This window comes from Apteryx rowi, unplaced genomic scaffold (assembly GCF_003343035.1).
Source record: "Apteryx rowi isolate R43461 unplaced genomic scaffold, aptRow1 scaffold_11, whole genome shotgun sequence".
In the NCBI taxonomy this organism is placed as follows: Eukaryota; Metazoa; Chordata; class Aves; order Apterygiformes; family Apterygidae; genus Apteryx; species Apteryx rowi.
The window spans coordinates 4,887,932-4,901,930 of NW_020447308.1; the positions used below are offsets into that span (position 1 = coordinate 4,887,932).

At 40.7% G+C, this 13,999-nt stretch overlaps 1 protein-coding gene across 1 annotated transcript in view; it reads right to left on the reverse strand.

The window, feature by feature from the left end:
- Window positions 1-13,999, reverse strand: part of ADAMTS17 (ADAM metallopeptidase with thrombospondin type 1 motif 17) — a 198,293-nt gene that overhangs the window by 10,501 nt on the left and 173,793 nt on the right. The window contains exon 22 of the mRNA XM_026073287.1: window positions 9,682-9,834. Within this exon, the coding sequence (XP_025929072.1) occupies window positions 9,682-9,834 (153 nt within the window). The remainder of the gene's footprint in view (window positions 1-9,681; window positions 9,835-13,999) is intronic.

The following is a 13,999-nucleotide window of genomic DNA, read 5'->3' on the forward strand; positions in this document are numbered from 1 at the left end:
GAACTAACACTGCACTTCATCTCTTTGCATAGTCAAACAATGGATGACGAGCAGGTTGATGCCAATTTAAAGATGTTCTGGAAAATCGTCACCTTAATGCCTCAGTGGTCATTAAAAATCTCAGAAGGCTGTTGGAAAGATTGCAAAATTATAGCAATCCCTGCTAGTAACACCTACTGCATGTCAGAAGGATTCAGGGGGCAAAAACCTCTTCAGCTGGGTAGCACAAGCTTTAAATAGTGAATTACCTGCTGTTCATCTTTGTAAAGACATGATCCAAGACACTGTATCAGCATCTCAGACTAGCCCAGAGAAAATGAATGCCAATATTTGAACAGGCTTGTCTTTCATGCTTTCTTCTTTTCCACATTAAAAAAGAAGTAAAATAGTCACGATGAAATTCCATTAAAAATCCATTGATCTTGGTGGGAGGCTTTAATTACTCATCAGAAAAAAAGCACTTAATGAACTAGGGTTTTAAATAAAAAATATCAAAAAGAAAAAGTTATTCTTCCAATTAATAGGAGCACTGGAGGCTGAATTGGAACATGAGACAATAACACTGTGACAGAAAGTGCTCCACTTCAAATGAAACTCGTGAATACGGCCTTCCTCCAGCACATTCTCCCTTACTAAAGATTCATCAAAATAATTTGTACTAGGGATGTTCCCAGAAACTCCAGCTGAGATGAGCTGTGCTAGCTGTGGTACAAACAAGAAGCAGTCACTGCCTCAAGGGCATGAGCAGGGGACATCGGTTCCCGTAGCTTCAGTCCCCAGGGGACCGACGTGGCCAGCACTGGTGTCAGCGCCTCTTTGCTTTCCGTGCCTAGGCTTGCACATAGAGCTGCATCAGCCGCGGCTGGCAGCGAGCACAAGTCTAGAGAGAGGCTCCAACTTGTTTTAGCGCCAATATACAATTCTTACCTCTCTAACCATAACTGAAGACATTGCACAGCTAAAGGACAGAGGCTCAAAGAGCGAAAGGGGTGGGATTCGTCTTGCTGGACCAGCTCTGTTTGGGTTCTCTTTACAGCCAGTGGAGAGAGATCCCCACTCCAAAGGGCAATTCAGCCTTTCCTAAGGCAACGAGATGAACTACTGGAGCTGCCCATCTTATGATGACTGTAAATGGAGCCTAACAAATATCTCAGACAGAGCACCTACCTGTCACATGGCTAGGACCCAGTGACACGGATTCAAATAAGTGATGGACCCATGACCATACAGAAGCCCRTGGAAGAGCCAAGCCCCTAACCTTCCTTTCTTCCCTGAAAAGCATATGTACAGCAGAGGTATGAAAACTACATTACAGTACCTTTTCATTTCTTTTTTTCCTAACCTATTTAATGTGCAATATTCAGTACTGACAAAGAACAAATCTCCTTCTGAAAGTCCCCGGTATAATATAGAACAAAGAAGAAACCATATAATTTCGTATTTAGACCCAAAACTGTTTCTGTGCATCAGCATATGTTTCTGTGCTACAGTTATACCTCAGTGCATTTAAGTCTGTCTAAAAGAGAGCAATTAGTTCTGCTTGATGGCAGCAGGACCATCCATGATTATGACTGAGACCAAARAACTGTCTGAGTGTAATTCCTGAAGGATGATTACCCCAACAGACCTTTTTTGTTAAAGCTGTAAATACCTTAAAGACATAGAGATCCCAGTGAAAAAAGTGCAGACACAGTTCTCAGCTCAGGAAATGGTTAGGGTTTCAGTTAATTAACAGATTACATACCTCGAAAATGACAGTCACCCCCAAGTAATAGTTGTTCGTAAAGCATACATGTTAAGAGTAAGGGATTATCTAAAAGTGATACCTTGAATACAACAACCACTCCTAAAAGTATCTGACCTCTTTTGATGTGCCACTTCATCAGCAAGGGAGTAGAAGATCCGTAGGCTGGGCTTTAAGTAACCCATAAACTATGGGCTGACAGATTCATTAAATGGTAGCAGGATCATAGAGATGAGCTGCTCATGTCTCCCCTTCTGAGGCTTTTCACTGACCCAAGTCTTTTTCTCAGGACCCTTAATCTGGATTTGGGGTGGCTCATTTCTCTTTTATTTAAGCTTGTGGAATAAAATAGTAAATGGAACAGAGAAAACTCCAGCACCCCCTGCACTGACAGTGAAGATGACAAAAAATAACCAACAGCCTTGGAGCTTTGCCATATGTAAACTGCAAACCGTGTGCCAGAAACTCTAATTTTGTGCTGAAATTCTTAACTCAGTGAAGTCATTGGGAGTTGGCCATTGACTTCGGTGGGTCAGTGATTTGGCCCATAGTATTATAAACAAAATTCATTTCACTGCAGCAGAAGAGAGAGGTGGTTTCTGCTTTGTAAGACAAACATGAGGTTTCTTGCACACTGAGATCTGTTTTATTCCAGGCTTCTCCCCAACAGAGGTTAAGCTAAAGATGATGGTTTTAGCTTATCACAACTCAAGAGGGTACCTCCTACTTCAGAAAGGCATAGCTAAGGCTTCTCATCTTCCTTCCTAAAGGGCTGCACAAAAGTTTTACTAGGATGCTGGCACCAGCTTTCCTAAATTCAGGAGCGTCTCCAGCTCATATAATCAAGTTTGGGCCGTTTGTTCTCATCCTCTGTAGCCAGGAGTATCTTGAGGATTAGCTGTGGCAAGAGAGGCTGTGGCGTGCACATCAGTGATTGCTGGCCGGAGGAATAAGCTGTGGGGAACTGGTACTCGCTGTATGACTTAGAGCAGTCCACAGGGCAGTGGTTGGGTTTAGGATACTCTGATGCACTGGCTCCTGGTCACGTCTACGCCCAGGGAAGCAGAAAGTTGGAATACAGAAACCTGTTGGGTCCTGTCCTGTCATATCCAGGTCTATCACCTTCTGGAGAACAGCTGAATGGCATCAGTGAGGTCTAGGGACAATCTGCTGCCATCAACGTCTAGCTATGGTGCTGAAAGCACGCAAGCAGCCATAAGCCATCAAGTTGTTTGCTGAGGCAAAGTGAGTAAGACACAGGAAAGGGTCCGTCAGCTGCAATGTTGTGACTGCTGTTCTAAGTGACTGTCCCTCCTGAGGAGTTTTTTTCTGAWTTCAACAAAAAATTTATTTTCTCCAACGTAGAAGAAGATGAACTTAGCTGTGACCTTTATGAAGAATTAACAAGTTGTCCGTGGTTTATCATAAACAGATGGCTGGTCAAGCCATGAATTTGTAATGAATGTTAGAACAAAGGACAGTTTGCTTCTATATTTACAACAGCTTTGAATACACCTCTCAAACCACAGCTGTCCTTGATTTGCTCTTCTTATCATGTAATATGAGTTAATCATTAAAAGTGAGGCGGATGGAAGATTTTTTTGATGTTCCCAAACATTTGGAACTTGGAAAACATGTCTTCCTGGCACCGGAAGATTGTAGAGTATTTTTTGAGAAAAACCGTGTTCTTTACGTACTGCAAGGTTAGGGGTTTTCTCTCTTATAGAATGCAATCTACTGCAATTTTGCCAAAATAATTAATTTGCAATTACAAAATTGTTGTTACCACCATTGTGATTAATGACTGCTGATCTTCAGTATGAAACACCTCAATGTCTGGCACAAACCCAGAATTTTTCTTATAGGAAATTAGATTTTTTCCTCCCCATTGTTAATATTYTCCTGGGATGAGAACCTGTAGCCAGCATTTCATAGGCTGAGCAAAACACTGTAAAGAAATTGGCAACTACTGATGTCCAGGGAGGGCAGGCGGCTACAGGCAGTTTTTCAAATGTGCTTTATCGCTACTGATGCTATTTGGCAACAAGAACCCTTTTTAACATCACACTTTGCCAAGCTGATCTTCACCAGTGCTTTGCAGTTTCTGGGATCCAGCGAAAGCTGTGCCAGGTGGTTACTCAAAATGTGAAGTGGTAGAAAAAGATTTTTCCTCCACTTCCCTCCTTTTTATCCACTGGAAGTTCAGCTTACTACGTCAGGTATTTTTGTTTTCACCGGAGAGCATGAACCTGCATGGTTACTACACAAGACCCAACGATCTTGCACAGTCCAGCAGCTCAGATTCTGATCTGAATGCCATTGGCATAAGCCTGCAGTAACTCAAGTGGCTGAATTAATCTGGATTTACACTAACGTAAGAGAGATTGATATCTGACCCACTGAGCTGAGTGAGATCCTTGGCTCATGGCCAATGGACTGTAGGGAAGAATGAAAGACAGTTACCCTGGATTTACATCTGGTTATCTGAGATTAATACAGGCCTTAGCATTTACAGAGCATCTACTGTAATTGCAAAGAAAAAAATATGGCAAAGCCAATATACTACAAGGCTTCTGTTAGCCAACTATGTATCTTTCTTCTTCTAAAAATCTTTTCATTGGGCTATGTAATGTAATAGGGTAATGAGCTAAATTGTTGCCTAAGGGACAGAAGTTTCAAGTCTAAATTTCTGCCCACAAAGCTGAAAATGCACCCTTGTGAAAGTCAGCACTAATGATTGAGTTAGTGTATCTTGCTTGTAATTTTACCTTCCTTGATATAATACCAGTTAAAAGCAGAGTAGCCAAAAAAGTAAAACTGGGAACCCTGAACCACTGTGTGCTGTTGGCTCAAAATATAATACTTCAGTCACAAGGCAGAAATAGAGTAGGCATATAAAATAGTGAAACAATTAAGTAAAACTGGAAATGAAGAGAAATCCATAAAAGTCTTCTGGAGAACCGTTCTCAGTATATAATCTTGCCTTTCCAGTCACACCCTGGAAGAGTCCATAAGCCAACTGGAGAAGAGGAACTCCAGAAAAATACAGTGTTGGCCTCTACATTTGCACCTGAGCGATCGGGTAGCACACGCTGCCGAGCTTTCCAGAGAGCCACATACATAAAGACACATTCTGTTCATTAGCTGCCTGCCTTCTTTGCAGGCATGTAATCTTTAACATAAACTTTGTAAGCAAAATACTTTAAGTTAGGACAATTCATCATGAAAGAATGAACTACTGTCCTGCTAAAGAATCAAGAGGTGTATTTTCAACAGCCCAAGCATTTGAGGCAAGTCTTGGGAAACTGAGCAATCTATGTTCGTTCTTTTAATTAGCACAGCTACAATAACAATGTAAATTTTATTCCAGTGCTAGGACATTTAACAGCTCAGATTTCAAACATRGAAGAACTATGCCAAACTAGAAAGAGTGCATGAGATGTTTGTTTCTTTAACTGAATACAAATTGGATGTGGAATTTCCTTTTGGAAGAGACGCTTGAATGGGAGATGGTTTCGATTCACATTTCTATATTGCATCATATATAAAAAATGATATAACGAATTGCAAATATGAAGAATCCAGGCAACAGTAAAAAAATAATAATTTCAGGTTAAATGTCTTCAGTGGGTCTCCTACTATGCAATCTATCATTCTGCTAGGTTCAAAGCCTCCTGGGCCGGGAACATTTTAGTTCCATTGCTCACCATACTAATGCTGCCTTTGTGTTAAATAATAAAAACGATAAATATATCCCTTTAACCTAAGAGGTTTGAGAGAGAAGTTGCAACAGTGCAGACAAGTTGAAAGTTTAACAGCACTGTTGATAGAGGTTATTATGGTTATTTGTAACAGAATAACACACTGTCTTTTGAACTACATTATAAAGTCTGCTAATCTCAAGTGCTGGACTAACAAAGGTAACTCTAAAGGTATTTAAATAACTTTATGGACCTGGCCCTGTGTGTTTGCAAAGTGAATTAGATGGACCAGTTCCTCACAGGATGCTTGAAATAAGCTGCAAGTACTTTGGGAACACAAAAATATCACAGCCCAGACTGCTTGGTAAAGCCGCTCAATTAGCTCCAAACCCTTTCCACAGCTGTAAAATGCAATAAGGAGACATCTGCAAACAGCCCTGAGGAAAAGGGGAACAAAATCCCTCTTCTTTAGGGCGCAGGCAGGCCATGGCTGCAGCGCAGTCCCTAAGGCCAGCGGATGAGGCTTTGCCTCCAGCCCTAACCGCTGCTACACAGAAGCGGATTCGGGCCCTGAGGACACGGAACTGCCACTTGTGTGTCAGAGCTTTGGAGATTGTACCGCCGCCCGTTCCTGCACCTTCTGACTGCGACAGGATCCAAGATCTTATACAGGACAAGCATGTCTCATCACTGCCTGCCACAGGAGCTCCTGTTTGCACCCACAGTGTCATGCCTGGAGGCGAGTTATTTGTATCGGACTGTGAGGGACCTACCTGTCTTCTCATGCACACAAGCTATGTATTCTCTAAATACTACTACTACTACTACAAAAATAATGGTCTGCTATTACCAACCAAATAGCCTGGCCTGTTCTTTTTACAAGGTGTGTCTGGACTTGATTTTTTTAACGAGGTTTTGCCTCTTTGTAATGTGACTTCCTGGTATCTACAAATGATCATAGTTTGCGAAAGTTAAGGACTGGAGGCAGTGTATCAGCAGTGTCACCAGGCAAGTGGTTTGCAYGCAAAGCATCAAAGCCCCTTGTTTTAATCCGTGATAATTACCACTGTTCATTATATCTTGCACCCTGATGATTCTTAACAATAAATAACAAATGCACAATGTAGTAATTTTGAAAAGTTGTTGCTTGTTCTGCGAGCAATTTGTATTAATAGAAAAAGTTTCCATTTTAGTCAGCACAAAGTGCTCTCACAGAGATTTTTACAGCACTGGCAACAATGTTTTACAATGGAATTTTACCCTGGAAGTGTGGATTTTACAGAGTTCATTATAATCTGACTGCCTCACACTTTGTGTTTCTCCTTAAAGGATGAACAGTTTTACGCCGGACAACACCAAAGAGGAGCTGCTGATAGCTGTAGAGGTGCTCTCCCTGGGTTGGAGCCCTGCATCAAACATTCTGGAATCCTCAGCTTGAAAATCCTAATTGGTGCTCAGGACGTGCAAAACATTGCAATCCACACAAAACACTTTAGCTCTCTGTGTTTCTGGGATAACAAATTTCCTTAGAGGGACTGTATCAACCCATACCTTCTTCTAATAGTCCAGTGGTGCCCTTTGTTTTAAGAACTGTGTGATCTAAGGGTGCAGTCAGAATTAACCAGTAAGTCTAGAATTTTAAATGCTCATTATAACCTAAATCTAAGTCCAAGCACATCCTGCTGGACTCGCACAGGGTGAAATTCCTGGGAAGCAGAGAGTTGGCACAAGCTCTCTGCAGGCGGAAGCAGTCCGTACATGCAGTGCATAAGCTTTTGTGCCCTTCTGCACAGGGAGGATCCTGGCCCAGAGTTAAGAATTGCGAATAACAGGTAATTTTGCACTGATCCTACACTGCTCACATGCAGATGCTAAATCCATCAGCAACATTATTTACTGTGACCAATGTATGATTGCAACCTCTCCAGAAGAGAGCCAACATCTTTATCAGATGGGAACCATTTATATAATACTCAACTTTCAATCCATGTAATCAGTGAATACACAGTTATTTCATATTCTTCCCTGTAAAGAGAATCCAGGTCAATTTGTATGCCAAAATGTTTTAAAATTCCACAAATAAATAAATAATGTTATTTCACCTGTTAACACACAGGAACTGTTTGTTTTGGCCAGCTCACATGGATTCTGTGTGCCAGGTTATGAATAAAATAATGTTCAATACTCTAAACATTCTGTGATACAAATTCCTGGCTCAGCATAAATACAGACCTTTTGTATGTGGCAGGTTCTTAATGCATTCTCCAGCACTGACACCATTAAATTCACATATCTATAACAGAGTATATTTATAAATATTTGTAATTCCTAATCATAATGCAAAAAAAAGCAATTGCAGATAAACCAATTTGCCCATCATGGGCCTCTATTTCCCTGGATTTTGCTTGCTGGAGTTTGGGTTTTTGGAAAGTAAAATGCAACTACTGTATCCCAGTGGTTTTCGCACATGCCATACATTCCAGAACACAAAGTAGACTTTCTGTTTAAAGGACAGCACCGTTACAAAGATAAGATAAAACCAAACTGGAATATAATATTCCTGGGAAATTTCAGTCCTTTATGCAAACATTAAGTTAGTAATGTAAAGATGCTTTAGGAACAATATTGGCAAAAGCTATGTTTCTTACACTGCCAGCCTCTTTCTCAAGCAAAACTACCTGTAACTTTAAGATCACAATGCAAATATAGAGCAGACTCTGCTCTGGTTTATTCCACTTCATATAGGAATTAATTCCACCAATGTCACTAGTGAAACTAAGTTCAGACTGGTCTAAGTGAGGGCAAAATCCAGCCCTCAGGTAGGCACTGATGGTTTTGGCTCTACATTTAAATTGATGGCTTACTTTCATTTCAGGCAGCTGGAATAAGTATGGGACTGAACTATGCTGTGTAGCTCTCAGAACAGCGTGACATTCAGCTGCATAGCTTTAGTCTTGCATTTGTGGTAACAAAACAGTGTACTATCAGACTCAGCTTGCAAGACCTGTACGAGGCACAGGAACCAAATTCAGCTGTGAGCGCTCTGAATTACCTTCTGTCTCTGTGCAAATCTACTACGGTTTCCCTGCACTTCCCCCCAGTAGTATACAGTGTAATAACAGTTCTCCCAAACCTTCAGATTTATCATCTGTGAGATAAGAAGATGAAGGCGTAACTGCTCCTTTATTTTGGACTGGGCTTCATTTCCCCTAAACCAGGTCTTTCTATGTTCAGGCTCAATCCTGGACCTCCTATGTGCAGGAGTAGAGGTTGTCTTGGCCCCTTCTGAATATATAGGCTTGCTGAGGGCTGCTGTCAGGACAGGGGGAAATTTATTTTTTCTAGTGTCTTACGAATTCTGTCACTCCACTTGGCTTTCTGAAGCCCTGAGGCTTTTCCTTCCCCTAMAGGGTGGCAAATCTCTCCTTGAGACTGAGGAACCAGACCCAGTCCCTATTCACACTATCCTGGCTTAGAAGCCCAAAGGATATTCTTGAGCTGACCTGTGTCCCTAAGGACTGTTCCCCCCATTTTCTCTCTTCTCAGCTCTGTATTGACGTTTTGGGGGAGACAAAACTCTCACCACAACCTCCTGGCAAGATTCCCCTTTTTTCTCAGTGACTAGGTTTCTAACCCTAACTGCAAATTTTTAACATGTATATATTCAAGGAAATCAAACTTCTGTTATTTTCTTTTCAGCTTCCCCAGACTGGACAAGGGACCCCTCCATACCTCCCTGCGCTGCTGCAAGATGCTGCTGACGAACTCCTTTCTGCAGAATTCAACCTGTTAGCCAGGACTGTTTGGAGTTTATTTCTTTGGATATGGAAAGCAGTTTCAGCATCACTTATAAAGTAGCTTTTAGACATCAAGGGCTCAGTTGATGAGCTAGTTTTGGTCTGTGGTGGGAATTTTTATTGGCAAAACGGTGAACGTCTGTGTGAGTTATGCCTTTGGAGGATTAAGTTGTCAATTAATACTCATTTCTATCCTGTTTGTAAAATGTTTCTCTAAAACTTGCTGGGTCCCATCCATAAGTCTGTGTTGCAACRTTTGGGTCATACATGGCATAAGGGGAAAGTTTTAATCCCAGCAAAAACTACAGTCAAAATCAGTTAACCCCTTCCTCTCCAAATATATAAATTGAAATTGGACAACAGACACTGCACACCGAAGCATGGCACCCTGAACGTCTTTTCACTTAGGAAGAAAATACCATGTAGTGTTCACTGTTACCTTAGACCAATCTCCTGTTTTCCATTCGTAACAGCCTGTGTGATCCTCGCACTCTTCCTCATCTCTTGGTCTGGTGGCTGCATCACATTTTCCTTGAGAATTTGTGCACGTCACTGTTCTTTTCTGGATCCCCTTGCCACAGTCTGCTGAACACTGCAAAACAACAGGCATTTGCTTTCTTCAACTATTGCATGATGCCTAGAAATGCCGAACTTTTATCTTGGTAACAAAAGCAAATGGAAAAGGTAGTTCATGAACAGATGATAATACAGAGAAAAACTGATAACACACAAGATTTTTTCCACCCCCTTTCTCACATACAGAAGTAATTTGAAAAGTTTAACTGCCTGCGAAATATTTTGCTTCCAAAAAATGGCAATTCTGCAAACCAACCTTCTCTAAAAAATATCAACTGGCATTGTACCGGAATTGTGCAACAGATGAATAATCACTAAATCTTGCAATTAAGAACATATCATTCACTGAAAAAAGACACACCAAGATTCACAGCACAGAACTGCCACATCTCTTGATGTATCATGGGAGTAAAATGACTGGAAAAAGAAAATGGTAAAAAATGCATTTTTAAATCACAGTAGCATGGGATCACTGTTACAGAACTTTGCAATATAGCTCTGCAGCACAGTTTCTACGCACAAAGGCAAAGTCACAGCTCTCACACATGTTTTCACGACTATATCAAAAGCTATGTCAAACAAGTATGTGAGCTTTAACTCTTGATTTTATAATCTCCTCATCACAATGTTAGTTCTAAAGAACTTCAAAGGGTACAAAGCATGTAACTCAGGAGAGGAGCTGTTCAGTGAGCCACAGTGTTGTGATCAGCTTCCAACCACGGCCAGCAAAGCTAAGACTGTCCACAGACACCAGCAGGGATGAAAGATGGGTTTCTCAACACCAAAAGCATAGGCAGGGACTGTTTGAAGTCCTCTGAGAAAGCAGCAGGCTCGCAGAGTTGCTAGGATCAGTTGTTGGAGGAAGACTTGATTCAGGCATTTGGGCACTGTAACAAACATTCATGTGGGTGGACACAAATCTTTTTGTGCTTGGAGGTAGCTTCTGGAGAGCAGGGATATCTGGGCTCCAGTTCATTATCTTTGCCAACAGATGGCTGGAAATTTTGTTTTACTGGAGGACTTGTTTTGACTTCATTGCCTGTATTAGGTGGGAAATGGACATTGCCATGAACCAAAACTGAGAATTACTGTTTTAAATAACCAGTTCAGTAACAGGATAACAGATCTGCTGACGTTGTCACAGCCATCCAAGCGCATGCCAATACACAACAGCATACCTAGTCTCTCCGCTCCTCACTTTCATGCCACTGCAGTGTTAAGAGTGAGAAATTTTCTTGAAGAGCCATTGGGGACAGGTGGGTGGAAAAATGATATATGTACCAACTGAGATAAAAACTAACCGTCTCTAGCGTGTCTAGTTCTCCCCTTTAGGGGATCAGCATGGAAAAGACAGTTGATTTGACACTGAATAAATAGTGAAGATATGAGATAGTCTGTGAGGTCTTTTGAACATATTCCAAGAAGCTCCTCCATCCAGGGGGTCTATGCTGGAAACAAGTGTCAGCTTGATATAAATTACATCAAATGGACAAATCTCAGCATGCCTGTCTAACCGTCTTAAAAATACAATCCAGGCAGTTCTGACCCGCTGGCCTTGTTAAGGACATGAATGACAAGCGCTGATGAGCTGGCAAGCAAACAGACACGCCTCTAAATACTTCAGAGCACTACAAAGTGACTTCGTGAAAATCTGGGAAAACTTCCACTTAATTTACTATGTGCTGCTCATGGCCTGACCTCCTTATGGATGTAACATCTTTGTGACAAGCACAACTGTATAGTTCTGCTAGATATGGGATGAATTCTGCCATGCTTTGAAGACAATTCCAGCAACTGCTTTGCTGGACTCCTCAAAGTCCAAAATTTCCCACATATCCCAGGATGGACTCCCCTAACTGTTACTTTAAAGCCATGAATTTACCTCAAATTGTACAGACTTTCCCAAACTATGTATCATTTTACTCAGTCCTCGGGGTGGACTCCTCAGGGTTGCACTCACTCATCTCAAAGCACAAAGCATAATATATAAAATCATTCAAATGGTCCAATTTACTGAAAGTAAATCAAGCCGAAGTAGGAATATTTTTCACAGTATAAGAAATCTCTAGGTGGGTTTCACAAGCAAATCTGGGAAAAACACCAACTGTTTGTTCTTCCCACAAGCTTTTAAGTCATTTGCAGATTAATAGTGAATATACTTTCCTAGACAAAACAGCATTTGCAAAAGGTTTCCAACAGATCTTTGGTGGTCACATATAAATCACCCCCTTTAAGAATTTTTTTTCTTTCCTTGAGTCTTCTGTTTTCATGAAGAATTTCTTAACATATAGATTTTACAAAGATTCTACAACAGAGCAGTCTATTAAATATGTGCAATCACTTCATGTCCAGATTAGATGATTAGATCTTATTTTATTAACATACTATGTAGTCAAATCCCACAAGATTTTGTAAAGGAGCATCACAACTTTGCAGTTAAGATACAGCCCCTTTATTTGAAGGAAATGARTATTTTTTGTACTCTAGTTCCTAAACAGTAGAAACATTCACCTTTTTGTAACTCTCTAGTTTTGTCATTAAAAATGGGCTGAGCAGTATTTCGTCCAAAACAATCTCAAGTGCTTGGCAATAAAAGGGGAACTTAATTTTTTTCCACACTGAAGACTGTCTTGGAATTTGCTTTGAGAACATACATTTTTGATTGGGGACCAGACATCAACGTGCGCTTCGTTCAACTATTTTTTGTCACATAACCAAAAAGTTCAAAAATGTACATGAGAAAATTGATTTATAAATGGTATCACTACTGTGATATTTACTCCACAACATCCAGTTAAAATGCTAAGGATTGAACTGATTTCCAGTAAAGAAAGTTTTAGGTATGAGAAGTGTCCAAAGTGGCATAATGTCAAATGTGTCCTGGAGTCAACTGTGCTATATAATAGCAGAAATGTGCCTGAACAAGAATGAACCGATCCTACAAAAGGAGAAAAAATTTATCAAAGTAAACCAGCTGTTTTAAATATAATCTAAAAAACCTACGTGTTTGCAAGGGAGTTATGTGGTCACAACTATGGAAGATTTCAACTCTGGAAAAACCTTCTGAAGCTTGACCTACTCCATTTAACAAGAAGAAGAGAGAAGTACCTGAGATTGCTTACAAAAGACCACAAGTACCGGGACAATGAAATACCCCACATAAAACAGGTGGGAGTTGCACCAAAACAAAAGCACTGCAGCTAAAAGCATTGCTACAATTAGCTGGTTCAGCTGTGAGAAATAAAGAGGGCATCACCTGGAAGGGTTACTTCTGTAACACATAGAAGACCTGTAAGACAATTTATTAAAACTTTGATGTGTTTCTCCACACCTTTTTACATGAAAGGACTCAGAAAGAAAATGAATCTCGTGCATTAGTGAAGAGGTACAGCATCCTACTGAATGGAAACACTACTGCCACGCTATCTCACTTGCCAAACAAAAAATTTCCTGTTCAGAAGATGAACAACGGAACAACATTGTGTTTTTAAGAGACTGTTCCTCACTGAAGACCTCTTGCATCCTGAGCTTTTGTGACTTTTAAGCAAGTTTTTACAATAATATTTTCCAAAGGCTCTTTGACAATGCTTTAAACAGGAGCTCATTGTTTCAAAATAGAGATGAATAACAACAAAAGATCCTTCCCATGGAAGGGGCTGCTGCTGGACAGTCCCGTAACACCGTCAGTCTGGAGTGAGACTGGTAGAGCCACAAGCTACACACCAAGAGTGAAAGGATCTTTTCATCATTCAGATGAGCCTAACAGATGCAGTATCAAAACTAACATTGAAATTCTGTTAGGAGTGTTACTCACAAGGTACAGACGAGCGATCTTGTATTAACTGAGTCTGGGTCGGGGAATGTCGACATACTCCCAGTTCACTCTGTGGCTATACAAAATGCATGCTCACGGGTTCTGTCTAGGCCACATATTATTCATATCTGAAATGTGTTTATAGTTTCTGAGAATAATTTCTTAACTCTCTATAACTGCATAGAAATGCACCTTTATATATAAAGTCTAACAAGCTTTTCCATGTTCYGAGAATTACACAAAAGAGGGTTGGACAAAGCCCAAAGATTGTACATTCTCTGTAACCTACAGCTGTCTGGCAAATCTGGTATTTGTTTCATACTGCACTTAAACAAAGCCAGAAGGCCTGGTGGGTTACTACGCTTCT